The following is a 26,488-nucleotide window of genomic DNA, read 5'->3' as shown; positions in this document are numbered from 1 at the left end:
TATATTTCAAAAATTATAAATACTACAGATCCCAAATAACAGAAAACTAAATTAATTAATTAATTATATAAAACGTATTTTTGACTATTTATTTGTATATATTAGTCATGTGCAGAGATAAATCAAATATAAAAGGCATGTGTGAGATTACCTGGCAGGTGTGAAGTTGTTGCTCAATGCTGTGCTGCATGTCTGCGTCCTGAGCTTGCCGTCTCGACCCCTCCAGACTGACCTGTGCTCTCTCCAAACACTCCTCCAGCTGCTCGGCCCTCTCACGACAGGCATGGAGCAGCCCGTCACCTGACAGCCATCCAGCAGAGTCCGCCTGGACAATCATACACAACAGCAGCAGCTCAGAGACCAGAGAATCACGAGGCAGGGGAAGGAGAACAGAGTAAAGGTAAAGACAGGTGTACTAAGAGAGAGAGAGAGAGAGAGAGAGAGAGAGAGAGCACACCTGCCCTGGCTGACTGCAGGAGAAACAATGAGTTCACAGCAACACAAACTGTCACACACTGGGTGTGTCCACTGGCACAAACACAAACTTTCACACTCTCACACACTGCTTTCTTTCTCTCACAGTTTCTGTCTCACACTGGTTTAACCCTTTAGTTTGTGTTTCTGTACCCCCCGGTGCAGCCTTTCTCTCAGTAAACTGTCTCAGCTTTCATTTGTCAGGTGTCTTCTCTCTCTCTCTCTCTCTCTCTCTCTCTCTCTCTCTGTCTGTCTGTGCCTGGTTTACTCCACCCACCTGCGGCTACAACTACTTCCTGGAATGTCGTCACTTTCGAGGGTAGCTTGTGTGACAGAGAACACACTCACACACATATAAAGGAGGAACTATACTTTGGTATATACACTGACTCAATTGACCTAGATTATTTTCCATCCTTTATTCTATTCCATTATACTAGTATTTCTTTCATTTCTTTCTAACTTTATAGAAAAAAACTGCCTTTGTCCCTCTAAGAGGTCACAGAATATCTTGTTTAACATATTGGTATCACTGCATTTCATAGAATATACTGTTTTTTTTCATATCAGAAATAAAGTCACATATACAGGAGTAGGGGGCACCTAATGTAAAATTTAAAAATCAACCACAGAAAAACTTATATTGGTGAACTGCAAATCTGAATATTGGGGGGAACGTGTCCCCCTCAATGTCTTTGGTGGTTATGGCTCATATAGTATCACAAAAAAACAAAAAAAATGTTTCCCAGTCCACAAAAAAGTTTTATTTTAGCTAAGCTGCCAGATGACTTATTTTGTAATTATACAACTTTTTGAGGACAGACTAAACTCTTAGCCTACTAAACAACGGCTATTCTGTGTTTAGAAATAGTGAGCTATTGAGGAAGTAGATTTCCTGCAGTAAATGCCAGAAAAAAAGAATAATGACATTTATTTTTAACTTTAGCTCATTTCATATGCAAAGAGGGCATTTACATAGATGTCTTGAAGGCAAAAAAATGACCTTTTCAATTCTAAGGGCCAGAGAGAGAGAGAGGAAAACGATCATAAAGAAACTAAATTATGACTTTTTGTTTAAAAAAACACATAAGTGGATCTTAGCTGAAAAGGATGGGAAATATTTTTTGCATATGGGTGGATTCCTGACTTTCTGCAGTTTATGTTTTACACACAGAAATAGTAGTAATACAAATTATTAATAAAATAATGTGTTGAGGTGTTAATTATTAATAATCAACAAATAATGATTAAAAAATGATTATTTTTTTAAGGAATCACCTAGTTGCAAAGGCGAATTCCTGTCACTGAATTCAATCCTTGACATTTCAGACTGCAAGAATAGCACTGAATTAGCTATTTTAGTTGTAAGAAAAATAAATGAGTATTTATTTTCTCCTTTGTGTGAGCAAAGATAAATATGCAGATAAAATGCAGCACACACCATTTGAAGTCAGGAGGTGAGTGAGTTGATGAACACAAGGTCTGTGTCAAGTTTGAGTCAGTGGGGTGAGATTCACCATCAGCATCTGTGCTTACCAAAGATTTGCTTGCAGCCAACGGCTCTGTCTTCTCCAGGTGGGGTTTGACAGCGAATGGAGTGTGTGTGTCATGTGCACTTCTGCTGTCTAACCTATGGTCTGTATCTGATGAAGTGTGTGTAAAGTGCTCTGGTGTTTTGGCTGATGGTGTATTTGTGGAGCCCAGGCTCTGAAGAACATAGGGGATCTCATCTAAATGGGTCTGTTGACTGGATGTGGAATGCATTTCTGAGAATCCCACAAGTGTTTCTAAGGCCCCGCCCACCTCTTCACTAGAGCTCATGACATTAGGTGAGGTCAACATGTCTTCTGTTTCTGTGGGAGGGGCTTGTGACTCTGGATGTTTGTGTGTGTTTTCTGGGAGGGTCATGAGTGTGTGTGTGTCACTGGTGTGTGGCGTCTGTTCCCCCCGCCATGCACCCTGCTCCTGACACAGACAGAGAAAGAGAGAGGCGAGCGAGTGTGAATTTTTTGTTGGAATTTATTAATATTTTCAGACTTTAAAGAAGCATGACAGTGATCGCACAGGAAGTATTAGAGGGAAAGATCAGGAGAATATGCACAGGTGTGTATAAGAGTCAGTGCTTTTACATGGCACAAAAAGATAAAATACTAAACATAAATAATATATACCATATCCTGCTTCTTGAGCAGGAAAAAGCATAATTTTAAAGAATGTGTCATGTAAACAACAATCGCTCATGATAGACAATAAATTATTCTTAATACACATGCACTTAGACAGCTGTGCAGAGGGAGCATTCATTGGGTAGCTATTTTTTAATGTTCACATACACTTGTTTCACTCAACCATACACTTGTTTCAAACAATCTTTTCACAGTAGCCATCTTATCTTACATTTGGAAGGAAAAAAATTCAAAAACAAAAACACCAACAACATGCCATATAAAAGATTTTAGGATCTTTTTGGTTTCATAGCATTGTATTTAGTAGTTAAAAATCAAGGACAAGATACCATGCAATGAAAAAAATACAGATTCTCCCTGCTTAAAATGTTTTAATAAAATGTGGAAAAAAAAGTAATAATGAAAAAGTAATGAAAAGTAGGTGTGTCCAAATTTTTGAATGGTACTGTATAATGATATTTGTGAATAAAATAATTTTATATCTGATAGAAACTGGCTGGAGCAACTGTGCAGCATATCAAAAATAGTGGTTATGAAGTGTTGAGGTGCTGTTATATTTACCACTAACCTGCTAAATTTTGTGGGTGAAATTTCAATTGGAATCGGCGCAATGAAGAATATTGCCTGATTAACTTCTGGTGGCGAAGAAATTTCCCCACACGAATTTTACATCGGGGTCAGATTTGGTGAACTTTGACAATTAGGGGGACCGACCAATAGCAAGCCTCCTGTTTTGGCAGTGGCATCTGTGTAGGCGAGCATTTGTAACATAGCAAAAAGGTTGACAATGGACCAGAGAAATATCTGCATATATCTCTCTGCCCCTCATTCTGGCAGTGCCCACTCAAACACAACACTACACTTCAATAAAATAGACTAAATAATTGCTTTCTAAAACTAAAAAATAAAGTATTTTGTGGCATTTCTTTTGCCTGCAAAATTTAGTTGAGTTAACGGTAAATGCGACCGCACCTTTATTTGATTATAATGAGATCCGGTTTTATTGGGCCACACCGCACACGTCCAGTGCAGACGCAGCGTGACATGTAAACATTGATATTATAGAAAAAGACACAAAGTTCAAAATTCTCTTTGTTATTAGAATGTCCTGACAGAATTAGACAACATCATAAAAGTTTGGGACAAAATCACAAAATCCACAGGAAGTTGCTTTAAGCCCTTTTATACATCATTTTGTTTAATTTCTATAAAACCATTTAGCTTAATTCTACCCTTGTTTTGTTCTCAGTTCTGAACTATTTGAAGATATTCTTTCCTCAGAAGTCCTTATTTTGATATCTGCCATGTAAATGCACTGAAAGAGAGTTCTAGCACTAGAAACATCTACATCTAGGGGTTCTAGAGGTGCAGTTAAGACATGGAGGTTCTGTAAGGAAAGAACTACAACTAGGAGACCAAACACCTCTGCAGGCCTCTGGAAGGGGATGTGGAGATCTCTGTAACAGAGGAGGTATTGGTTACCATGTCCGCAGGGAGAGACTGGCTTTCCACTGTGACGTCCGCTTCGGATAAAGCTTCTGACACACCTGTTCCCGAGGCCACAGATGCATTTACTTCTACCTAAAAATGCAGGAAAAAAGAGGTTACATATTTTTGTATCTGGCCACAGTCTGAACAAAATAGTTTGAGAGTGGCCACTTTTCTTTCTTAATTTTTAAGGAACAAACATTTTACGCATGCACAGCAGCAATGATTTGACTGGTTATTGCTCTGAATGTACCACACACACACACACACACACACACACACACACGCGCGCACACACACACACACACACACACACACACACACACACACACACACGCGCACACGCACACGCACACGCACACGCACACGCACACGCACACGCACACGCACACACACACACACACACACACACACACACACACACACACACACACACGCACGCAAGCATTAATGTGATCAAATTAAGGACGGTCATTACTGGAGAGGGTCTAGCGTTACCTTAGAGTCTGTTGCTTCTGCTTGCTCCAAAACCTGTTCTGTAGAAGAAACATCGTCTGCAGAAACAGAGTCCTGTACAAAAAAAAACAAAAAAAAAACACATTCTTTAATGTCAACCAAACAATTAGTAACCCAAATCAGAATTAAGTCTAAATAAAGTTCAGTAAAGCAGCACTATATGCAGTGCCTATCACACAATTCATGGTTTAACAAAGATCAATTAATTGTTACTTTTATCTAATATTTATCTAATATTTATCTAAGATTTTAGCTTAATCTCGGCATAAATCTTTTTAGAGAAATATAAATTAGATTTGCATAATGTTCAAAATAATTAATCATGTGTTACATGTGCAAATGGAGATCACAGCACTTGTGATTCTCAAGTACAGGGAGCATCTGAAAGATGAATAAATACACACTCAGTGAAAGAATGATGAAGTCCTACTGCCCCCTAGAGGACGAGGGATAACATGCACATCTTCATTCAATCAAGTAGTGCGGAAACTGTTCAGGAGAATAAAATCAAAATAATCTTCATATTGAACTTCAAACTAAATTGAAAGGAAGAACAAAACTGAAAAGTGATAAAGGAGAATCTGGAAGTGAAAGAAACAAGGACTTGGTGAAGATGACAAGGGTGACGATAAATGTAAGTCAAAAACAGAACTTTTAGAAGATGAAATAACCAGGAAACAGAGTTAAGTCAACGGATTTTGATGGAATGGGAAAACGTGACAGAATAAAGCAAAGGAAACATTAAGGAGTTGTCGAGGGATGAAGTCTCTGATTCCTCTGCATTACCTCCATGGACATGCAGAAGTAGGCCTCAGAATTCAGAGAGGCGGGCGACCTTCGGCTTGCCTCGTTGTCCTCATTTTCTATGTTAACTTCACATTCTTCGTCTTCATCAGAAACATCATCTTCCCCCTCTAATACATCCTCAAAGAGCTCCTCCTCTTCCTCAGACTCCTGCTGTCCCATCACATCAGACACACACACACATGCACAGCAGCAGCCACGAACAAAACCAAGCAACCACAAAAGACACATTAACTGGGGTGATGGAGATGATTTCGCAGATAGACAGACAGTTATTAAAATAGGTCATGTGCTGCGCTTGATGTTATTAACCCTAACAAATATGCAAATAAGAACATTAACACAGGGTTTACAGCTCCACATTGTAAAATATTTAATTAACTGCTAACCCAGAGCAAAGTAGAACAGAGAAATATGGAAAAACTTATCAAGAAATTATGCTAACTTGGGGTTGAAAATAATTTTGGGTTAATAACAATAAGTACGAGAAGCCATTAGAACTCAAGCTCGAGAAGCCATTAGAACTCAAGCTCTTGCATTTGACAGCATCAAAAGCTCTGCATTTTAGTACTTCTTTGAGAATATTAACCATTATGGACAGACGCTGTCCTCTTTAAAAGCATGGTCTGAGCTTTACTTTTTATCTGAAATATTGCCGGGTAAATTTTGACCAGAGAGCTTATGTCTGTATTTATAGATTTGGAAATGAACATTAAATTAAAAAGAGATAAATAATTATTTTGAGTTTTACACCATGTCTACACCAATTGACGTACTTCAAGCGCTCGCGCTACTTCTGACACGAAGAACAAATGGATTTGCAAGGTTAGCTTTGTCGCATCCTGTGTAGACAGCCTCAATCTGTTGACAACAGTGGCGTCTGGTGCAGACACGGTGTTACGGATTCTTGAGGAAGATCAATGAACAGACACAAAAATGCATTTCTAGTAAAAACAACGTATTGCTTATATGGTAAATTATACTTTAACGTCCCCCTGTGGTGAAAATCAAGTTTTTAATGTTGTCTATGTCTATGTGGTGTTTTTAATATGCTTTAAGAGAAACCATGTACAAACACCATTGCCGAGTATTTTCTCCTTAAAACTGCAGTGAACCAAAGATAGTCTCAAAAATGCGGTTTGAAATCGCTGGTGTTTCTGACGTCACAAACTACTGGTGTGAGTGAGTGGACCCGTTTTGGTGCATGTCTCTATAAATGATAATGAGGGGGGCGTGTCGACACAAGACATGTAAAGTGCTGCCTTGGCGGACAGTATACAAATGGCTGAGGACGGAAATAGGCTAATACGGGACAGTCCGTCAGCAGTTGTGGGTGAAGCATGAGCAATATGACATCATATTGTTCAGAAAATCAATGATTATTGAGAGTGTTTAGACTTTTTGAGGATTAAAAAAAAGTAGTGAATGGATTTTTTTCATTGTATGGTGGTTGTGTCCACACACTGCAAATACACATTTATATGCAAACACTATATAAAAGTGAATTTTGCATTCGATGACCCCTTTAAGGCATGAAGAATTTTTTTTCAAGGAAAATTTTTTAATTTTGGTGATCAAAGATGAGTTTTAAGGGATACAATTATTGACTACAAGGGGACTATTATACAATTATAGACTACAACTATAATATAAGCAATATAAAATGGATATGCCCAATTCTGGATGATGATTTTGTGTCCTTTATAATTTGTTTAGTAAACTGTTTTATAAAAGCAATAATAACCTCTTCGTGTTCCGGTGAACAAAGCCTTTTATCCAGGACTATATTTAGTAATAATACTTTATTGATTAATTATGACACCTGCATATTTTCTGACTATAGATGCATTCGAAAATGCACTACTGTTATCCCTACTACATAACAGTAAAAACAGTATGAGAAATGAGTAATATGTCCAAATTCAGTGTATTCATAAAACAGCAGGAGAAAAGTACTCGGATGACCTACAACTTCCAGGGTGATTTCAAAAAGGGGGCATACAGTGTGTTCCCTCATACCTGTGTTTCTGTGGGGGAGTGGCTGCTCCTCTCAGAGATCCAGGTGAGTCTCTGCTCCGGTGTGGATTGCTCCACCGTCATCAGCGCTGCTCCTGATTTTCTCAACACATCCTCCTCAACATGCGCGATCTGAATCAGACCGCTCTCCTGCAAACACACACATAATATATATTATAACATATATAATATATATTTTAATATTTAATCTTTGCGTTTGTAGCATTAGATTTGAACATAATATTTTGTCTAACCTGAGTCTCTTCCTCAGTGATAGTGGGCGGAACACTTAGGGTCGGGGCAGGGATATCCTGCACCTCAACTGAGTATTCTAGAGCCAGCTGAGAGGAGATGAACACAACACTGAGCACTGTGTGAACTGTGTGTTTGCCTGCGTGTATGTGTTTGTGTATATGTGCTCTACCTGCTCTAGTTCCAGTAGCTGTTTCTGTAGTAATTCTGCTCTGTTGAACACTAGGAGTGTGTTTTCAGCTTTGTCAGGAAGACACAGACCATCCTTACAGTTCTGGATCTCAGCTACTGTCCTTTTCATCAGGTCAATCCTGTCTTCTGTTGCCTGCAAATACACACAAAACACCCACAGGAATCAGGTATTTGACAGTAACTACATAATAACGTCTCCCCCATTGACTGTGTAATGGTCTCAGTGTATGTCACTTTAGGACCCATGATTGGGGTTTCTCCGAGCCTTGCATACGTAGTAAGAATGGCCGAGGCAAATTTATGCTGCACCATTCTGTTCTGCTTTGTGCTTTTCTTTAAACAAAGTGGAATCGGTTACGGTAGCCTGTGTCATGTGGATCATTTAAAACGCACTATAGGTTACAAGTGGTCAAATATTTAAGTACACAATTATTTTACCTTAAGATTGTCTTGGCTGATTTCTTCCTTGGTAGTCAGAGTAGATTTAATTTTGGCTACATCTTTCTCCATGACCTTCACCTCTGTCTCAATGGCATCCACTTCCTTAAAAACACACAACACACACATAAACAAATCACGTTGCATAAAAATCACCTTCTATAGATTAGACACCTGTGCATTTTTTCAACAATAAGCTATAGTTTGGGGGCAAAATTTCCTCAAGAGTGAGTTAAATCTGAAAAAAATTCCTTCTCTGGGAAAATTATTCATAAATTAAGTAATTAAATTTAAAATTAAATTATATATATATAGTTTTGTAAAAATCTGTGTGCTCACTGCTGCTGCATGCTCCAGCTGAGAGAGGGGTCCCAGAAGGCTGTGCTGCATGTCTGCCACACGTCGATCTGCATTTGAGAGCTGCTCCTCTAGTGGACTGACATCGAACACACTTCCCATCTCTGTCAGCACACTGCTGAAGCCCTGTAGAGTCCGTCTCATCTGAGCGGAATCATCCAGAACCATCTGAAACACAGACACAATTATTAGACATGAAAATGATACAATAGGGCCTTTAGCCTAATATACTATAAAGAAGCCAGTGAAGCCAGTGGTTTCTCAGAAGCCAGTGAAGAGTCTAGGGAGATGGTACGATGGGGATCTAAAGGACACAGTTCGAGTGGGAGAAGTTAGACGACAAGCAGTGGAAGGGTTGAAGAGCATAAACAGCTGTGCTCTACCAGGCTAACTGAAACTCTGGTGCTTTCAGTTTGGTCTACTGCCAAGGTTGCTGTGGCCACTGACTGTGTATGAGGTTCCTTTGACAACAGTGGATAAGCTGGAAGCGTTAATAAGTTCATACATCAGGAAATGGTTGGGAGTTCCACGCTGCCTCAGCAGAGTGGGACTTTATAGTAAAGGAGTATTGCAGCTGCCAGTCTCTGCTTTAACCGAGGAGTTTAAGTGTGCCAAGGTCAGACTGGAAATGACTTTAGCAGAGTCACGCGACAAATGTGTAAGGGAGGCAGCCCCTGTGGTAAAAACTGGTAGAAAGGGGTCAGCAAAGAAATCTGTAGTAGAGGCAAAGGCTGACCTTCAAATTGGGGATATCGTGGGACAGGTACAGCATGGAAGAGGGGGTTTTGGGCTCAGTTTAGCTCCTCCTAAATGGCACAATGCAGGCCCAGCTCAAAGGAGGAAGCTGGTAGTCAACGAGGTGCGAAAGCAGGAGGAGAGGATGAGATGTATAAAGGCCTTTTCCCAGGCCAAGCAGGGAGAGTGGATGAGATGGGAGAGTGTGGAACAACGCAAAATGGGCTGGCAAGACCTTTGGTCAATGGAAGAGAGTAGGATCAGTTTCCTTATTAGGTCAACATATGATGTTCTCCCATCACCGCAGAACCTAAACCTCTGGGTAGGAGAGGATCCATCTTGTCCTTTGTGTTCATCACCTGCCACATTAAGGCACATTTTGACAGGATGTAAGGTGGCTCTTAGCCAGGGTCGGTTTACTTGGCGCCATGATCAAGTATTGCGATGTTTGCCTTTAGCATTGGAAGGCAAGCGTAGTTTGACCAATAAATTGCCGCCTGTTCTAGCAAAACATTACACGCAGAAGACAATATTCCTCCGCCCAGGCGAGCAACCACCAAGAAAAGGTGCTAACACCAATTCTCGCCCAGGACAACTGGAAGCTGCTAGGGACTGGAAGATGCTGGTTGATCTTGATCAACAGCTTATTTTTCCACCTGAGATTGCCACCACTAACCTACGACCAGATATTGTTTTGTGGTCTGGATCAGCACGCATTGTTCAACTGATAGAGTTAACAGTGCCATGGCAGGATGCGGTAGATGAGGCATATGAGAGGAAGAAACTGCGGTATGCTCATCTGGCCACTGAAGCAGAACAGCGAGGATGGAGAGTCCAGGTTTATCCAGTGGAAGTGGGTTGTCGAGGTTTTGTGGCACACTCTACAACCCGGTTCCTCAGAGACGTCGGATTCAGTGGCCAAGAGTTGCGTCGTACAGTAAAGAACTTATCTGAAGCAGCAGAAAGGAGCAGCAACTGGCTGTGGTTGAGACGGAAAGATTCTAGCTGGCTGTGTACAGGCCGCCATGCTACGGTTTCGTAGAATTCTTGAAAACTTGAAAGGTCTGTTGGTTTATTTGTATAGGTTGTATAGTATTTACAGTCATTACGTTCCTGTGTATATTGCGTGAATGACGGGTGGTTGGGCAGATATTGTGTTTTGCGGTAGGTGGTATGCCATACGGAACCGTTGCCACTGAAACTGCATATTAACGCACCAGTGGGGCTCGACAGCCTTAGTCAAACGGGTTGGCGCCTATGGTTGGGTTGCGGAGAGATTGTGAGATTGTGGTTAGGTCTCAGCAGCAAGAGGGAAGTAGAGGTCAGTAAGCTGGGCTGAGTTGAGTGGGGGACGGAGGGGGGTGACTCTGGGACGCCAGAGTCACTGTCGAGCCCTCTTGAGGTGTCGTGGGCTAGTCGACGAAACACTGAGGACGGAAGGTGCCCACTTGAAGACCCTAGAGATGTTCCCTACTCCGCTCAATCCAGGGGGTTGTTATGGGGGGACCGCACTGTGGTTGCAGCCGTTGTGTGTGCTGACGCGCAATATTAACACCAGACAGAAGATTCACGTCACCAGATGGAAAGAAGCGTAAATGGATGGAGAAGCATAGGTTACTGTAAAGCTACGTCTTAGTTGGTGATTATCTTGGCGAAAGCCGAGTACAAATCAGCATGAAGTTTTAACATCTACTCTCGTGTAATGGAAATCATTATAACCAAATACGTCTAGGTTCAAACCCCACAATGGGATGATGCAGTTTTCTTCTAGGAGGAATTTTCCTGTAATAAGTAACTGTCAGATAAACGATAATGATGTTTCTGAGAAGAATACCTGCAGTGCGTTTACATGACTGTCGAGGCATCTGGCAGTGGTGTATGTGCAGGGTGTCGTAAGCCAGGACTGAGCCTCCGAGATCCAGCTCTGTGACCCCTTCACCATCTCCTTATGCTCCTGCAGCCAATCACGGACCTACACAGGGACAGTGTAGATAACACACTTTAGGTAACATGATGCAACTGAAGTCAGTTATTATTCACTAAAACTCTTGTTTTCCTTCCATCTAAATCTATCATGTTCAACTTTCTTTGCAAATTTTTAGGTTAAATGTGAGTCTATTGAGGTGACCTTGCTGAGGAAGGTGGTTCTCTGTTCAGCCTGTTTGGTGAGGCGTGTGTGGGTCTGCTGAGTGTTGGCCAGGTTGTCCAGAATCAGACGGGTCTCATCCGGATGCATTTCATTCACGTCCTGTAGCTCCACCTCAACTGCCGTCAGACGAGTGTGCAAATTATCCAGCGCATCCCAGACTCGCTGCGAGGGAACAATATAGAGAAAAAATGCATTCAATCTTCCATAGGTTATTTAATCTGTTTCTAGACTAAAGAAATAATTTAAAAGATTTAAAAACACTGTTTCACAGAACTTGCACCTATCCTATAGGCCATAAGCAATTGCAGATGCGTTTTGAGCTTTTAGACTGACAATGTTTATGTAACATATCAGTACAGTATTGAAAAATAAAGTGATTTATGGGCTATTATATTGTGCATCTCATTTAATAACTTAAATCAATTTAATAAATCTTTAATACATTTTAAAATGTATTATTGGGAGCGTGCATCAACTGTTAAAAAAGATACTTTTCCAAACTATGTTTAAAGTACTTGACCTCATTACTGTGTATTTCTTCATAAATTGCAAAAAGATTGTTCATAAATCGGTTTACAATGTATCTTTATAAATGCTAATGACCTTAGCATGCATCAATACAAAAACCTCAGATAGCAACATAGTGTCGGCCCAGATCCGGCCCATATCTGCACCGAAACCGTACATGAAGCGTTGCATCTGCTACACTTTAATCTGTCATATGGGCTCTAATCTGAATATATGCCTACAAAATTTGTGAAACGAGTTTTAGACTGAGTAGACTAAACTAATTTCTGACCTTTTGTGTGCTCTCAGCTTCACTGAAGTTCTGGCTCTTCTGCTCTAACCAGCTCTGAACTGATCCCAGACCTGCTTTAATCTCTGATATTTTAGCACCCAGCCTGTGAAGTGGGCCACTTTTCTCCACGGCTGTCTTCACCTGTGAGCAAGAAAGATGGACAATGAAATGGACATCAAAACAAACAAATGTAAATTGAAACAAAAAAATTTACTATATTCACTTTCAAACATCATTAAACACAATAAGTGCCTATGAGACAAAACTCTACTAAGAGGAGTATGCGTGTCTGTGTGTTTGAATGTGTATATGGCTGATGCAACACCTCTTACACCTGTGAATGTGTGCAGATTATATCTCTGATACGGGGATCTCTGGAACTCTTCTAGAGTGAGATGTTCAACTCACGTAATTCATTACAGATGTGATGAAACTGCAGCAAGTGTGATGTTTACAGGGTGTGTGTGAAGTACATTTAGTTGTATGAGTTCAGTACTTTTTGAACAAGAAAATTTGATATTAAATTAAGAAAGAAAAATGTTTCTCATCCAGTATATAAAGGAAGAGTTCTCAATCAAAAAATAGCAAGTCTGTTTTGATGAATGTAAAATCTGGGTCCTGAAAATTAAGTTGGGAACCACTCTAAAGAATGCATCAAACCTGCTCCTCCACTTCCTGTAATGACTCTGAGACTTCCTGTGACAGTCCATCTATCTCTTCGGGAATCGGTGTGTTTTTGTCAGAGTACATAATTTTCAAGCTTTCTGAAATACGCTGCAGAACGGCCTTTTGGGTACACAGCTGTGAGTGAACCTCCTGTTGAGCGAAAGGGGACATTACTCATCAATTAGGTTACATTAGTATTGAGTACATAAATGTCCTGCACAAACCATTTTTCCATTTTATCCATTTCGTTTAAAAAATACTTCTCGGTACAAGAGTTTTTTCCAAACCAGAGCTCAACGTAAACAAGAATGGAAAAAGTGACACACGTAAGACAAGCAGTCACTGAGGGCAGAACTGACTCGGCAAAGTGACTATAAAACATCTGAAACTTAAGGTTGTTCCTATGGTGAAAACATAATTATATTCATTATGATATAAAAAGAAAATTATATTTGGTGATGTTTTATAGGCCACTGCCAAGTTCTTAGAAATGTTATTTTAGACTACCTGAACTAACCTTGTCATATCATACAATTAATTTACTTGTGCTTGGGACAACAAAATGGCTTCATGCTTATACACCAGACTAATTTACTTTTTTAAAAATATTCTATTTTCATTCAAAATTGTTTAACTTCTTTTTAAGGAATAATACATAAGATTTCTTTAAAAGAGAATTTCATGTTATCAGACGTTTTAGACTACTAATTATTAATTAGGAAATTGAAAACATAAGAGAAAAAATGAATATATATACCTATGCTTTTCCCTTCAGGCACTTTCATTTTTCTTTGTACACCGTAGCAAATATTAGCAAACATTTAGCAGACTAAAAAAAATAAATAAAAATAAAAAAATATATATATATATACATGTATACTTTGAGATTCTACTGGATACGAAATAGCAACAAACAACCCTCCCCCCTCCAAAAAAAGACAAAAGACAAAAACTTGTATAATGAAGAAAACACTTACTGTAAATTTATAGGAACATCATAAAGCACATGGAAACAATGCACAATGCGATATATCAGTACCAGTAACACTCTTTAGCACTAGTCTCGCTGGTTGACCCAGTCACTGATCATGCTCTTAGTCCCTCAAGCTTTAAGATAACAGAACCAGGACAATTCACTCAAAAAGCTTTCTAGCTCTCTCAACCCTTTTCACCTCCTCAGGCTCCAGCTAGTGAGATAAAGCTTCTAACCCCTATTTATATTATAATGAGCCATTTAAGATGGGAAGAAAAGCTGCATAAACAAGATCCCAAAATTACCAAAAACCCAGAGGGATTTAGAGACAGAAAGGACCATGCTTGAGAGAGAGAGAGAGAGAGAGAGAGAGAGAGAGAGAGAGAGAGAGAGAGAGAGAGAGAGAGAGAGAGAGAGAGAGAGAGGAATAGATTATCCATTCAGATAATTCTATTTGGCGGCTGTTTATATTTTATTAGGACCTCTGATCTTCATGGTTTTATGCTCATTTGTACACATTCTGTTCCTTTATTGTGTTAGCATTTTTTCAATATCATATAGGACAGATTTGAGCAAACTGAACTGAAAGATGGATTGTGTGAGTAAGAGCGAGAATGCATCATTGGCTTTGGGACCAAACCTGGAGGATCCACTTACAGGTGTGTGTGAGTGTGGGAAAATCTGAATCAAACATGTGTGCTTGAGAAAAAGAGAGAAGGAGTGTGTGTGTAACTGAAACAGTGAAAAGAAAGATTGTGTGGGAATGTTTGACTTGACTCAGCTATTTAACCAGAACACTAAAACACTAGCCCTCTCATCTGTGTGTGGTAATGAGAGAGAAAAACAGCAGAGTCTACAGAAGTGTTGTGTGTTTTTGAAAGTGAATAACTGTTTAAAAGTCTTTGAATCTTTAAGAGTGTGTGTGTTTGAATTGATTGGATGGAACAGCCTATTCAGCACAAAAAACAGTCTCTTTCACACAGAGTTCTAACTAGACATGAAGCGATGAAGCGCAAAGCTTCGTCTTAACCAGCAACAGTTGTGTTAAGCTCTAAACAACAGGATATTTTGACGATTTCTTAGTTTACATTTCTACAAATTGCTTGTCACTCGAAACAGCCTGGTTGGGACAATCAATACTTAGCAATGAAACCTATGATTAAACAACACTGTATGCCAGTAGTACAGTATCTCTGCTGCCCAGACACAAACCTCATTACAGCATTCATTAATCTGTCAGTGTCAATTAAGGTTTATTCAATTGTAAAATGCAACTTTTGTATGTGCATTTGTTTTGCTTTTTCAGTATGTCATGAGATCTGTTTAATCTGGGGCACACTGAATATACACTTCAAAAGACAAAAACAAAAACACAAAAAACAGGAATCCTTGGGGACCAATGAGGCATGTTCCTGCTGCTACACTACAATTAAAAAAACAACACTGTTTTGAAAGCAGATCAGCTGTCATGCTACTGAAAAAATGTAGTCAAGCTAGTAGTGTCGTTAGTTGATGCTAGTTACTTTCAAACACAAAAGGGACTTCACGAGTGAGAGGTATTATTCAAAGCAGAGATAATGAAGATTGCTGGTTGCAGTCTGGGACAAACAGAACATTGTGTCAATGGCAAATCCCCCTTTTTTTCATCTCATAAGCGTTAGTAATTCTCAGGCTGGAGCGATAGATTTTCGTACTGTACTAACCTATCCTGTGCAAAGTTATAATCCAATTCTTTAACTCATGTCATGTAAAAAAATAAAAACATTTAAACTGAAGAAAGTTCATCAAAGCACAAGTCACAAGCCAGGTGACTAACCTGTAGCTGTTTCTTGCTGGGTTCGTGCTCTAGTACAGAGAGGAGAGAGGTGGCAGATTCCAGCCATTCTCTGACTCCCTCCAGCTGCTCCTGCACTCGTCCCCTTTCCTCCACCTCTGTTCTTACTGCCCTCTGACCCTGAGTGCTCCGCTCCTTCAGACTGCAGAACATACAAGTCAAAATATGTTAAACTATCAGTGCAAGTCCATACTGCAAAATGGATGCTATAAATGCTGATACATGTCCCAGAATCCATACATTGGTATGTTCTTGTTCAGCATAATATAAAAATGTATACAAGTAAACTTAAATATAAATATTTAGTTGAGACTGTGTGGTTTAATGTTCTAAAGTAGGCATGTGCTTGCTGGCCCTCTCTGTGACGGGACGTTGGCATCTAACATTGACCCACTTTATTTTGTAAGCCCACTGATTTGGAATTAACGCATGCATCACTGGGACATGGAGTCCACATTTGGAAATATAAGGCAAAAGTCATAAATGTTTTGAGAAAAAAATAATTCAAATATCTCAGAATGTGATGAAAAAAAAAACAAGAAAACCAAGTAGATTTCTGACCTATGGTAACGCTCCTGCAGGGCGTGAAGTTTCTGGCACAGCTCAATGGGCGGGGCCTGTTCCAGGTGGGGGGGAACACCAAGCAACCTCGCAGCTCTTAATTCCAATGCAGAGAGAGCTCTGTGTTCACAGTCCAGTCTGTCTTGGTATTGGGAGCAGAATAGTAGCAGTTCCTGCAGCTCGTCACCAGTCAGATTCTTTCTGCTGCTGTCTGGAAGTTCTGCATCCACCTGCTCCAACACAGCGGCTGCCTGCTCCACCTGTAGAATGACAGCAAAAGAAAACAAGCTTTTTTCAAGTTTCTTTGTTATTTCACATGAATGTTGATGTACAGAGGGTCAAATACTCGCTATCAGTTGTGGTCATTGCACTTACACTCCTTGTGACACAGCTCCACTCTGCTTCCATTTGTCCTGAGCGTGTCTGCAGATCATTGGCACAGCGCTGCAATCTTGCCACTTGCCCCCAAACTGCACTCACTGCATCCTCCCTGTTGGCTCTACATCCATATAATGAACACCATTCTCTCAGATTCTCCAGTTTACCAAGAAGCATGGCAACCTCTTCCCCTACAGCCTAAAAAGATAAGGAATATGTTTGATTAAATTAGCCTAACAGCCAAATTATATTTATTTTATTGGATAAGTTGGCTAAAACAGATATATGATGCAGATCTTTCGGTTATATGGGGAGCTAATGCTAACAAATGCTACCCGTTCTGCAGAAAAGGGTCTTATTGCCTTTACCTTGAGTTTCAGTTGCTGGTCTTTGCAGTCTTTGTGTGAAGTATTTTTTTTGGAAGCACATTGTGATAGCAATGTTTCTGAGTCTCTCACTTCCTGGCAAAGCTCCTCATAGCATTTACGAGAATGTTTCTGGCACTCAACACACCTTGTTATGGACAAGAAATTAATTACTTTACACATGAGGCATTTAGAAATTGATGACAGGATATATGGTAATGATAATATTTGATAAGCCCAGTGAGCATATTGTATATAAAATAAATGCTTATTAAGTATCTCACAAATTCATTAGTGATTATGATGATTTACTATGAGGAAAAACTCTGATCTCTGTGTTCTTATACACTAAAGTATATACAATAAGGTTTCCTACTATGTACCTCTTCAGAGATTCTAGTTGTATTTGGGCCTGGGCCTTGAGGGTCGATAGCCTGACCAAGAGCTCAGCTAGAACCTCTATGTGTAGAAATTCAGTTAGCTGTGGATTGAAGCAAGGATGCTGCGGGTTTTGAGTTTGGAGCTGTGAAATATGTGACTGGAACTCTGTGTCTAGGGTCAATAAAGCCTGCTGAGTGTCTTTGAGTCTTTCTGAGCAGCTTCTAGCAGAGCAGATTGAGGGAAGAAGGACCAATGCAGCTCTTTGGAGGAACCGAATGGTATCAATCACTGCCTTGGTGTAGTTCCTCAACAGTTCTTTGGCTTTAGTTAAACTTACCTGAAAAGAGAGCAAAAATATTCCTTGAAGTCTATATGCTTAAATGTATATTTTCAATAAAGTTTCTATGTATATTTCTAAACATTTATATTTATACCAATTATATTGCGAGTCGAAGATGAAACACATCATAAACTCACCATTCGTTGATCACACCTTTCCAAAACCATATCTTTCAAGCAAGTAAGCTGTTTGGAGTCCTGTGGAGGTTGAGCTCCAATCTTTTTTTCAAGAAACTCAAGCACATGCATTCTAGATTCTACAGTCTTTCTGAGCACAAGGCACTTTCTTAATTGTTTTTCAATTACTCCACCTTTTGGTTCAATACAACAAGGCTTTTCTAGCTCCTCATTGGTGTCTTTGAGGAACTGCTGAATTATTCTCTTTTCTGATGGGTAGTGAATGTGTTTCAGCAGATCCCATTCCAGTATCTGAAGATTATTGTTCAATGTCAATTCTGAGGTTTTGAGACTTTCCAAGATTTGCTTGAGTCTTATTTGTTCAGCAGAGATCTGAGATGGATAAAGATCTGCTATGATTTCCTGGAGTTCAACTCTTGTTTCCTCACACAAGAGTTTCATTAAAGGGATTTGGATCAGTAGGTTCTGACAGGCTCTGTAGCGTTCCTCTTTGTTGATGCTCTCATCTTTGGTCCTTGGAATCTGAGCCTCCATTTCTTCCTTTAGATCTTCAATACACTGACTGAGACTCAAGTACCTTTCATGAGTTTGTGCTTTGAGATCCAAATCGATCACTTTGTGGTGCAGTTCGGTGATAACACATAATAGCTCTCTTCTCTTGTCTTCTGCACAGGGACTGACTTGTTCAACCTGAGATTTGCGCTCCACAATCATCTGTTTAAAGGGTTCGATAACAGAGAGGGTATCCTTGGTAACAGGAAACCTGTATCTTTTTAAATCAACTAACATTTGTCTCAGGCTGTTCTCAAGAGATGATACCTTCCTTTGAGAGGATTCTTGGCTTTGTATGACATCCATAACTTTCTGGCAACATGCTTTCTCATAGATAACAATACCCTTGATGTCTTCTTGAAGGTTGATGAGTTTCCCATGGAGCTGAGTACTCTCTGAGACATGTAGCTCTGATGCAATGTCTCTGCTTTTCATCAGAAGAGCTTCAGTGACAGCAGACTGCTTTTCTGCCTCTCCAAGAGTGTCCTGGATCTGCCTCAACCTGCGATCCAGGTCTGCCGGACTCAAACATTGATAATCCTCTCTCCTCAAAGCTTCCCTCCAGAGATGTCCAACCACCCAGGAATCAACATCTGCAATCTGCTCTGACATCTTCTCCCGGGTTTGAAGCCCTGACTCCATCTCGTGAACTGCCTTGGCCAGTTTTCCTGTTGTTGATTTAGACAAATCTTCTAGGGCTTTCAAGGATGAAGTCACCATTGAAACATCATCCTCATCTAGGTCACGAATAAGTTCATTGACTTCCTCAACCAAGGCCTTCAACAGGGCTTGCTTGGAGCTCATCTCTGACTGCAATTTCTTTAAATCTTTAATCTGTCGATGTACCTCTTCTGGAAGCAGAGAAACCTTTTTCTGGCGTCCTTTGATATCAAATTCTGTCTGCTTGGCCCAAGCTAGAGCATCTGTCATTACTTTTACAATTTTACTTAACATTGGGTTACTGCTGCTAGGGGTTGCAGCTGCTAACTGTTCGCCTAATTGATCGAGCTGATCTTTGATATGGTGAAGGTCCTGCTCTACGCTGGATGTCTCTGCCTTGAATTGGAATTCCTGGGCAAGTGCCTCAGAGGTCTGCTGAAGGTAGAGGTGCTGCTGATGGGTGGAAGTGAGATCAGCATTTATATTCATAATTTCTTGAGCTCTCTTGCTATCCCATAAAACTGGAGAGGATTTTAATACATCCAAGGTTTTCTGAATGTTCTTGAGATGGTCTTTTAAGGCACCGAAATTTTGAAGAAGGCTGCCACTTTCTTTAGCATAAGCATTAACCATGTAAAGAGCAATCTCTGCATCCTTCTCCAGGGCCCTCCACTGGTGTTGCAAGTTGTTTTGCTGTATTTCCACTGCTTGTCTCTCAGGCAGACTGAGGTGGGGGGAGAGTTTTGCACGAGTTTGAATTAGCTCACCGAGAGCTGTCCTTTCCTGTTCCATGTTTCTCAAGAAAGAGCGCAGCCTCTCCTCCTCAGCAAAACTGCTCATGGCTGGAGATCTAGAGATATATAAGACAGATTTTTGTTTTCCATTCTAATAACCAGAGGTTTAGTTCAGCAATAAACTTGCTCCATTTTCAGAGTGATAAGTATAAAAATCAACTAGCTTAATAGTAAATACTCACGCTCTTAGTGCCTCGCGCTCAGTTTTGAGTCTCTCCAGAGTAGTTTTGACTTTCTTGGTCTGCCTGTCAAAATCTGTAACCATCTGTAGTTGTACTTCCTTAGAATGAACAGAGCTTGCTGCATCCCATAAAACTGCACTCCATTGGGCGCTTAGCTGTTGCATGCCCTCGGGGTCATGTACTGTGCCATTAGTGCCAGTGCCAATGTCTCCATTAGCCTGGTCTTGCCTGGACAGCATAGATACCTGTGTCTGGGCACATCTTCTACATTCCTAAGATAGTAGAACAATACAGTATAAAATATTGAATGAGCTCACCTTCAGCCTTAACTCGGAATTCTTTTATAAAAATTACTTAAAAAAGAAACAGTAACACAGCCTATTTCCTATTTAATATGTAAATGCAAAGGAAAAATCTTAGACCCACCTCAGCCTCCTCTAGTTGTTTAGCCATGTCTGCGGAGTTCAGAGCAGCTGGGCAAGTTCGAAGGTTCAGTAACTGAAACACTAGTCTTTTTAACTGAGCTTCAAGATCCGTGCTGGACGTGTCAAGAAGTTTCTCTATAATTTCATGTGGTATACCCTAAAAAAATAAAAGCTTTCTGAAAGGACAGCTGACACAATGCACATTTATTCCTGTTTATGTTTATTCTAAATGTACCGTACAATGCATTGACATTGTTTAAATTGATTGAAAGTATTTTGAATTTGATGTTATAGTGGTTAAATTTAAATATTACCTCCATGAGTACACTTTTTGGTCCTTTTTCAGCCATGTTTTTTATCTCCACAAAAATATCCTTCATTGTGGGTCCCTTTGGCTCTTCCTCTGCTGGACTCTCAGAGATTTCAGTGGTAAGACCAACTTGCAGAGAAAAATCCACATCTTGATACTGTGGCTGCAACACATAAAAGAGTAACAGAGTAAACTAATTGTTGAACTGAAGACTAGCAACTACAATATTACTTGCACAGGACAAAAGATTGTAGACAACTGAGAAATTAGAGCAGTAAATTAAGTAAATTCAAGCAATCAAAATCAACTATGGTTTTAAAAAACACAAAATCAAACTCAAAAAGCCATTCCAAACATACACAGTACCATAAGAAAGAGAAGAGGGAACAGAACAAATATCTATGCCTTCTCTATGAGCATGACAATTTTAAAAGAATGAAATCTTTATTCACTGATAAAAGGCAGTGCATGGTGCAACATGTGATGAGATTGTCTCTGTGGTAAGGCAGCCAAAGCCAGACCAACATATAAAGACACAAAAAGGATCCAATTCAGGAGCCACAGGTGTTAATGGAAAATTTATTAGAAGATTGTTTTTTCCATCAGAGTTAAAACCAAATCTGTTAGCTGTGCTTGGTAATGGAGACTTCATTTTGGCCCTAAAAGCACACGTCCTTAGTTGAAGATCTCAATCAGAGTCCAAGATGCAGATTCCACACCATCATGCAGGTTTGTTCCTTTGGTAAAATCATGCATATTAAAGTTACCTGCATCTCACTGATGCTCTCCGTTTGAACACTCATAGTTTCTGGGACCAAGGTATCAGAGTCCTGCCCCTCCTCTTGATGCTCACGACCAATCAATGGCTTAGTGTCACACTCCTCTTTATCTTCCGGTTCGGTTATTGGTTCAACATAAGTTTCCACTTCCAGTTTCGCACAAACCATTTCATTCCCTGAACTTTCTTTTTGGCTGGTTGTTGCAGTTGGTATCACCTGTGGCTCTTCTGGCATTAATTGAATGCTGTCAGCTTCTATTTGATCTTTTTTTCGCTTGGTTGGAGGAGTTGGTAGGACTTCTTCAAGTTGACTTTTAGAAGTGGTGGAAACTATCTCAGTCTCTGTTTGGCTGTCTTTTCGTCTCAGAGGTGGAGTTGGTTTAATTATGCTTATCTCTTCTTTCAATACAAAAGCACCTCTGACTATATCTTTTTCAACTTTGCAATCTTTCTTTCTTATTGGTGGTGTAGGTTTCACAAAGGTCTCTTTCTCTTCTTGGTTTTTGCAAATTGCTAATGTCACATCACTTTCTATTTTACTAATTTTGCGTCTGACAGGTGGAGTTGGTTTAACAGTGGGCTCTTCACTGTCTTTATGTTCACCAGTTTGTCCATCATCACTTTTTCCTAATTCAGCACAGTAAAATAATGTGTCACTCTCTGGCTTATCCTTATGTCTTCTTGATGGTGGAGTGGGTTGAGTGTCCAGATCCATTGATAATCTTTGATCTTCTCCTTTCTCTTTACATCGTCTTGCTGGTGGTGTTGGTTGAGTCTCCAAATGAAGGGAAGGTCTTTGATCTTCTTTCTCTTTGCGTCGTCTTGCTGGTGGTGTGGGTTGGGCCTCTAGACCGAGCGATAATCTTCTATCTTCTTTCTCTTTGCGTCGTCTTGCTGGTGGTGTGGGTTGGGTCTCCAGATTAAGCGATAATCTTCTATCTTCTTTCTCTTTACGTCGTCTTGCTGGTGGTGTGGGTTGGGACTCTAAATCAAGAGAAAATATCTCACTTTCCATTTTCTCTTTACGTCTTCTGCTTGGTGGGGTGGGAAATATTTCTCCCTCTATCTGTGATTCAAAGTTTAAAGACAACCTATCACCTTTATGTCGTCTGGTGGGAGGCGTTGGTGTGACATCAACCATGTCAAATTGGACCTCAGTTCCACTCTCATTCCGTCTTCTGACTGATGGCGTTGGTTTAGGCTCAACTTCTATGGATTGTGCTTCATCAACAGATGTGACCTTTTTTGTCACTTCCTCCTCAGTGATATGCATTGTGTCCCCACCGTCAGGTTTCTTCTCTGGTGTTGTTGAGATGTTTTCCTTGTTCGATTGGATATCAGTTTCACCCTCATTTTGTCGCTTGACTGGTGGAGTAGGTTTAGGTTCAGCTTCTAGGGATTGTACTTTATCATCTGATGGAGCCATCTTTACCTCTTCTTCCACAATGATATCAATGGCCTCTAAACCTTCAGGTTTCTCCCCTGATGTTGTTAAGGTATTCACCTTGTTTGATTGGATATCACTCTTTTTATCGTTTCTTCGCCTGACTGGAGGCGTTGGTTTAGGTTCGGCCTCTATGGAATGTGCTTTTTCACTTGTCTCAATTGTCTCTTCTTTTTTAATGATAAGCATGACATCTCCACCTTCAGTTTGCTCTTCTATTGAAAAATCCAAAATTTTTGACTGGACCTCAGTTTCCCTGTCATTCCGTTGCTTGTTTGGAGGTGTCAGATTAGGTTCAATTTCTGTGGATTGTGCTTCATCACCTGATGGGGTCTTGTTTGTCTCTTCTCTCAAAATGACACCCATGGCCTCTTCCCCCCCACGTTTCTCCTCTAGTGTGGAGACATTCATCTGGTTTGTTTGGATCTCAGTTTCTCCCTCATTTTGTTGCTCGATTGGAGATTTAGGATCAACACCTGACAGGGTCTTTTTTGCCTTTTCTTCTACAATGACATGCATGACTTCTCCAACCTGGCTTGTTGGAAGGTTTTGGTTTGCTTCAACTGGTTCAGATAGTTCTGGTGCTTCTAATGGTCTGTTTGTGTTGGCTAGAACCCCTGTTTCTGTTTCAGCAGATTTTGCCTCACCGTGTGTCTCCATTATTTCAGACACCTGAATCTGAGTCTCAGTAGGGTCCCTAATTGGAGTAGCTTCATGAGCATGACGTCTCTGCATCTCCGCCCCCTCAGGGAAGTCTAGAATAATATATCGCTGTTGAATTTCACGCGGGCCATTATTTGTAGTCCAGTTGCCCTCTCTGTCAGCAATTGTAGCATTTGGTCCATTGTTCCAAGAAAATGTTCCAATACTTGAAGCAGCATCTCCACTACCTGGTGTATCAGCAAGTGGGGCTGTGGTTGTTTGCACTTGTCTGTTGGTGTCTATGTCAGTGAGCTGTGACTGTTCTGGTTCAATTGCTGAACTAATATGTGATACACTCACCATACCTGCCTCATTAAGAAAAGACTGAATGCTGATTGCTTCTTTTGCTATGTCAGACATTTCAGCTTCTGGAGAAGCCAAAGTTCCATCATCTTGTTTTCCCATTGTTGGACACAATGTCTTCTCATTTACAATAGCACTAGGAGAGGCTGTCCTCACTGAACTGTCTGTGGGTGTGTCTACACTCTGTATGTGTACAGTATCCACATCTAAAATGAGCTCAGCAACTCTTTTTGTTTGTGCTTCACCTTTTTCACCAGGTTGCTCTTGAAAATTTTGAATATATGAGCCCTCTTCCTCTTTATCTGATTCTACATTCACTGCTTCAATGTTCACACTCTTCACACTTTCACCAAAAGAGTCTAAGCTCACAACCTCAACAGACAACTGGCTTTCTTGTCCTTTTGAGCTCAGACTTGGAATTCCACAGCACTGAGATTCTTTGTTTTGCACGGTGGTTTCCAAGCTATGGAGAGCTGCAGACAAGGAAGTGGACTTCTTTTCATCTGCAACCTCATCATTATCAGCTTTTGTTTCCAAAGCAACAGAAATAAAATTCTCTTTTTCAGCTTCATTTGCTCCATGGCTGCTTGTAGGAACAGCAGAATCATATACTCTTATGTTTGGTTCAGGTAGAATCTCCATGGTTAACGGTACAGTTGTTTTGACATCAGCCTGTTCAGTATCAATTTCTAATATTGGTGGTGATTTTCTTGCAGCATGAACTTCTGTTTCTGTTGCAGTTTCTGAGATTATACATAGAGGAATCTTGCTTTCAGGGTTTTCAGATAGCTGTACCTCACAGTTATCCATCATTTCGCAGCTCTCAGTGATAAAGGATGAGGTAGAATGTAATTCCAACTGTTCAGACTCCTTGGTCGATGGTGTCACAGCAGAAACCTACAAATGGTATGTATCATACATTATTGCTGCACATTGTCTAGAAAAGTCTGGAACAAAAGTCTAGAAATATGTTTTTGAATGTGAAAATTGTACCCGTGATTCTAACTGAATGCTTTGAGCCTCTAGTGACAACCTCTGAGCTTCCTGCTTCATCTTCTCCTCAAAATTCTGAAACAGAAACTCATGTTTAAACCTCTAGATATTTCATTTAAAACACCATCCCACATAATTGAGTCACACTCACCTTAAGATCCTGTTTAAGGTCATTTGAGTTAGTTTCTGCCTCGTTTAGGGTTTTCAGTCCATCTCTTTCAAGTTTGCCTGCCAAATCAGGGCCTAGACAGTCCCTCAGGAGTTCTTTATGGGATAGCGCCACTTGCAGGCTTTTACATAGTTTCACACCTTCCTCAATTGCAGCCTAAGGAGTAAAAATGTTGTATGTTTACACTGAAACAGCAACCTAACTTGTTCAAATGGACCAGTATACTGCAGGTGCAGTGTTTTGTACTCACACACTGCATGCAAATTAAGACACAAACACACCTGTATGGATGAGGCTGAGCTGCTGGGAGGATTTGCATGTGTCATCTGGTTCCATGACTGTATGTTTTGTAAGGCTTGTCTCACACACTGCACAGTGCTGTCTGCACAGTCATTCTGCCTTTCCGACAGTTTTGATCGCAGACTGAAAAAAAAATTATGATTCTCCAAAATGCACATCCAATAAATAAATATTATATTGTAATATAATACAACATTATGCTATAACTGTGAGACAAACATGCTATCCATAGTACAATTAAATAAACTGGTTTCAGATTTAAATTAGTGCTGTCAATCGATTAAAAAAATGATCTAGATTAACACACATTTTTTCTCTGATTAATAGCGAATACAAATATTTTTATATATTTTATAATGTAATAATTTCACAGTTAATCTACAAATTAATGTAGAAACAGCATAGACAAAATGTAGAAACAGCAAAGACAATATATTTTAAATATTTGCTTAATGGCATCTTTTTATGAATGAAGGCAAAGTATCACTGATACTAATAGCCTACTGCTACTGATGTCTTAATGAAATTGATCCCTCCTCCCAATTTTAAACATTAATTATAGCCATTCAAAACTACAGTGTAATTAAAAAGCTATATTTTTTTTTACATTTATTAGGTTTCAAATATATAACAACTTTTAATTTAATTGAACTTTAAACAATCCTCACATAAACTCATATTAAAAAAGTACCCGTCCTACCTCTATAAGATATAAGTATACAGAAATTGAAGTTATTAAACAGTCTGCACTGCATAATTTATAAATTAAATAAAGATTAATTCTTATTAAAGCTACAAAAGACCATTAGTCAAGAGCAGTGAGTAATTTTCTGTT

General features: G+C 39.8%; 1 protein-coding gene across 19 annotated transcripts in view; it reads right to left on the bottom strand.

The window, feature by feature from the left end:
* syne2b (spectrin repeat containing, nuclear envelope 2b) overlaps positions 1-26,488 on the bottom strand; it is a 121,633-nt gene that overhangs the window by 58,945 nt on the left and 36,200 nt on the right. For 13 of the 19 annotated variants that reach the window (XM_077236444.1, XM_077236449.1, XM_077236454.1 and 10 more), the window contains 27 exons: positions 25,635-25,776; positions 25,336-25,509; positions 25,185-25,259; positions 21,732-25,088; positions 20,969-21,127; positions 20,656-20,811; positions 20,230-20,501; positions 18,042-20,103; positions 17,567-17,901; positions 17,187-17,331; positions 16,816-17,016; positions 16,441-16,700; positions 15,862-16,021; positions 13,067-13,222; positions 12,407-12,547; positions 11,587-11,769; positions 11,293-11,430; positions 8,706-8,891; positions 8,367-8,471; positions 7,909-8,061; positions 7,739-7,825; positions 7,488-7,634; positions 5,451-5,621; positions 4,647-4,718; positions 4,143-4,241; positions 2,011-2,439; positions 152-325 (listed from right to left, as the gene is read on the bottom strand). In XM_077236444.1, coding sequence (XP_077092559.1) covers positions 152-325; positions 2,011-2,439; positions 4,143-4,241; positions 4,647-4,718; positions 5,451-5,621; positions 7,488-7,634; positions 7,739-7,825; positions 7,909-8,061; positions 8,367-8,471; positions 8,706-8,891; positions 11,293-11,430; positions 11,587-11,769; positions 12,407-12,547; positions 13,067-13,222; positions 15,862-16,021; positions 16,441-16,700; positions 16,816-17,016; positions 17,187-17,331; positions 17,567-17,901; positions 18,042-20,103; positions 20,230-20,501; positions 20,656-20,811; positions 20,969-21,127; positions 21,732-25,088; positions 25,185-25,259; positions 25,336-25,509; positions 25,635-25,776 — 9,739 coding nt within the window. The remainder of the gene's footprint in view (positions 1-151; positions 326-2,010; positions 2,440-4,142; positions 4,242-4,646; positions 4,719-5,450; positions 5,622-7,487; positions 7,635-7,738; positions 7,826-7,908; positions 8,062-8,366; positions 8,472-8,705; positions 8,892-11,292; positions 11,431-11,586; positions 11,770-12,406; positions 12,548-13,066; positions 13,223-15,861; positions 16,022-16,440; positions 16,701-16,815; positions 17,017-17,186; positions 17,332-17,566; positions 17,902-18,041; positions 20,104-20,229; positions 20,502-20,655; positions 20,812-20,968; positions 21,128-21,731; positions 25,089-25,184; positions 25,260-25,335; positions 25,510-25,634; positions 25,777-26,488) is intronic. The other 6 variants (XM_077236448.1, XM_077236447.1, XM_077236460.1 and 3 more) reach the window with 6 other exon arrangements.

This window comes from Siphateles boraxobius, unplaced genomic scaffold (genome assembly GCF_051911475.1).
Source record: "Siphateles boraxobius isolate OS27281-9 unplaced genomic scaffold, OSU_SipBor_1 20, whole genome shotgun sequence".
In the NCBI taxonomy this organism is placed as follows: Eukaryota; Metazoa; Chordata; class Actinopteri; order Cypriniformes; family Leuciscidae; genus Siphateles; species Siphateles boraxobius.
The sequence above is the reverse complement of the archived record's forward strand: the minus strand, read 5'-3'. Positions and strand labels throughout refer to the sequence as shown.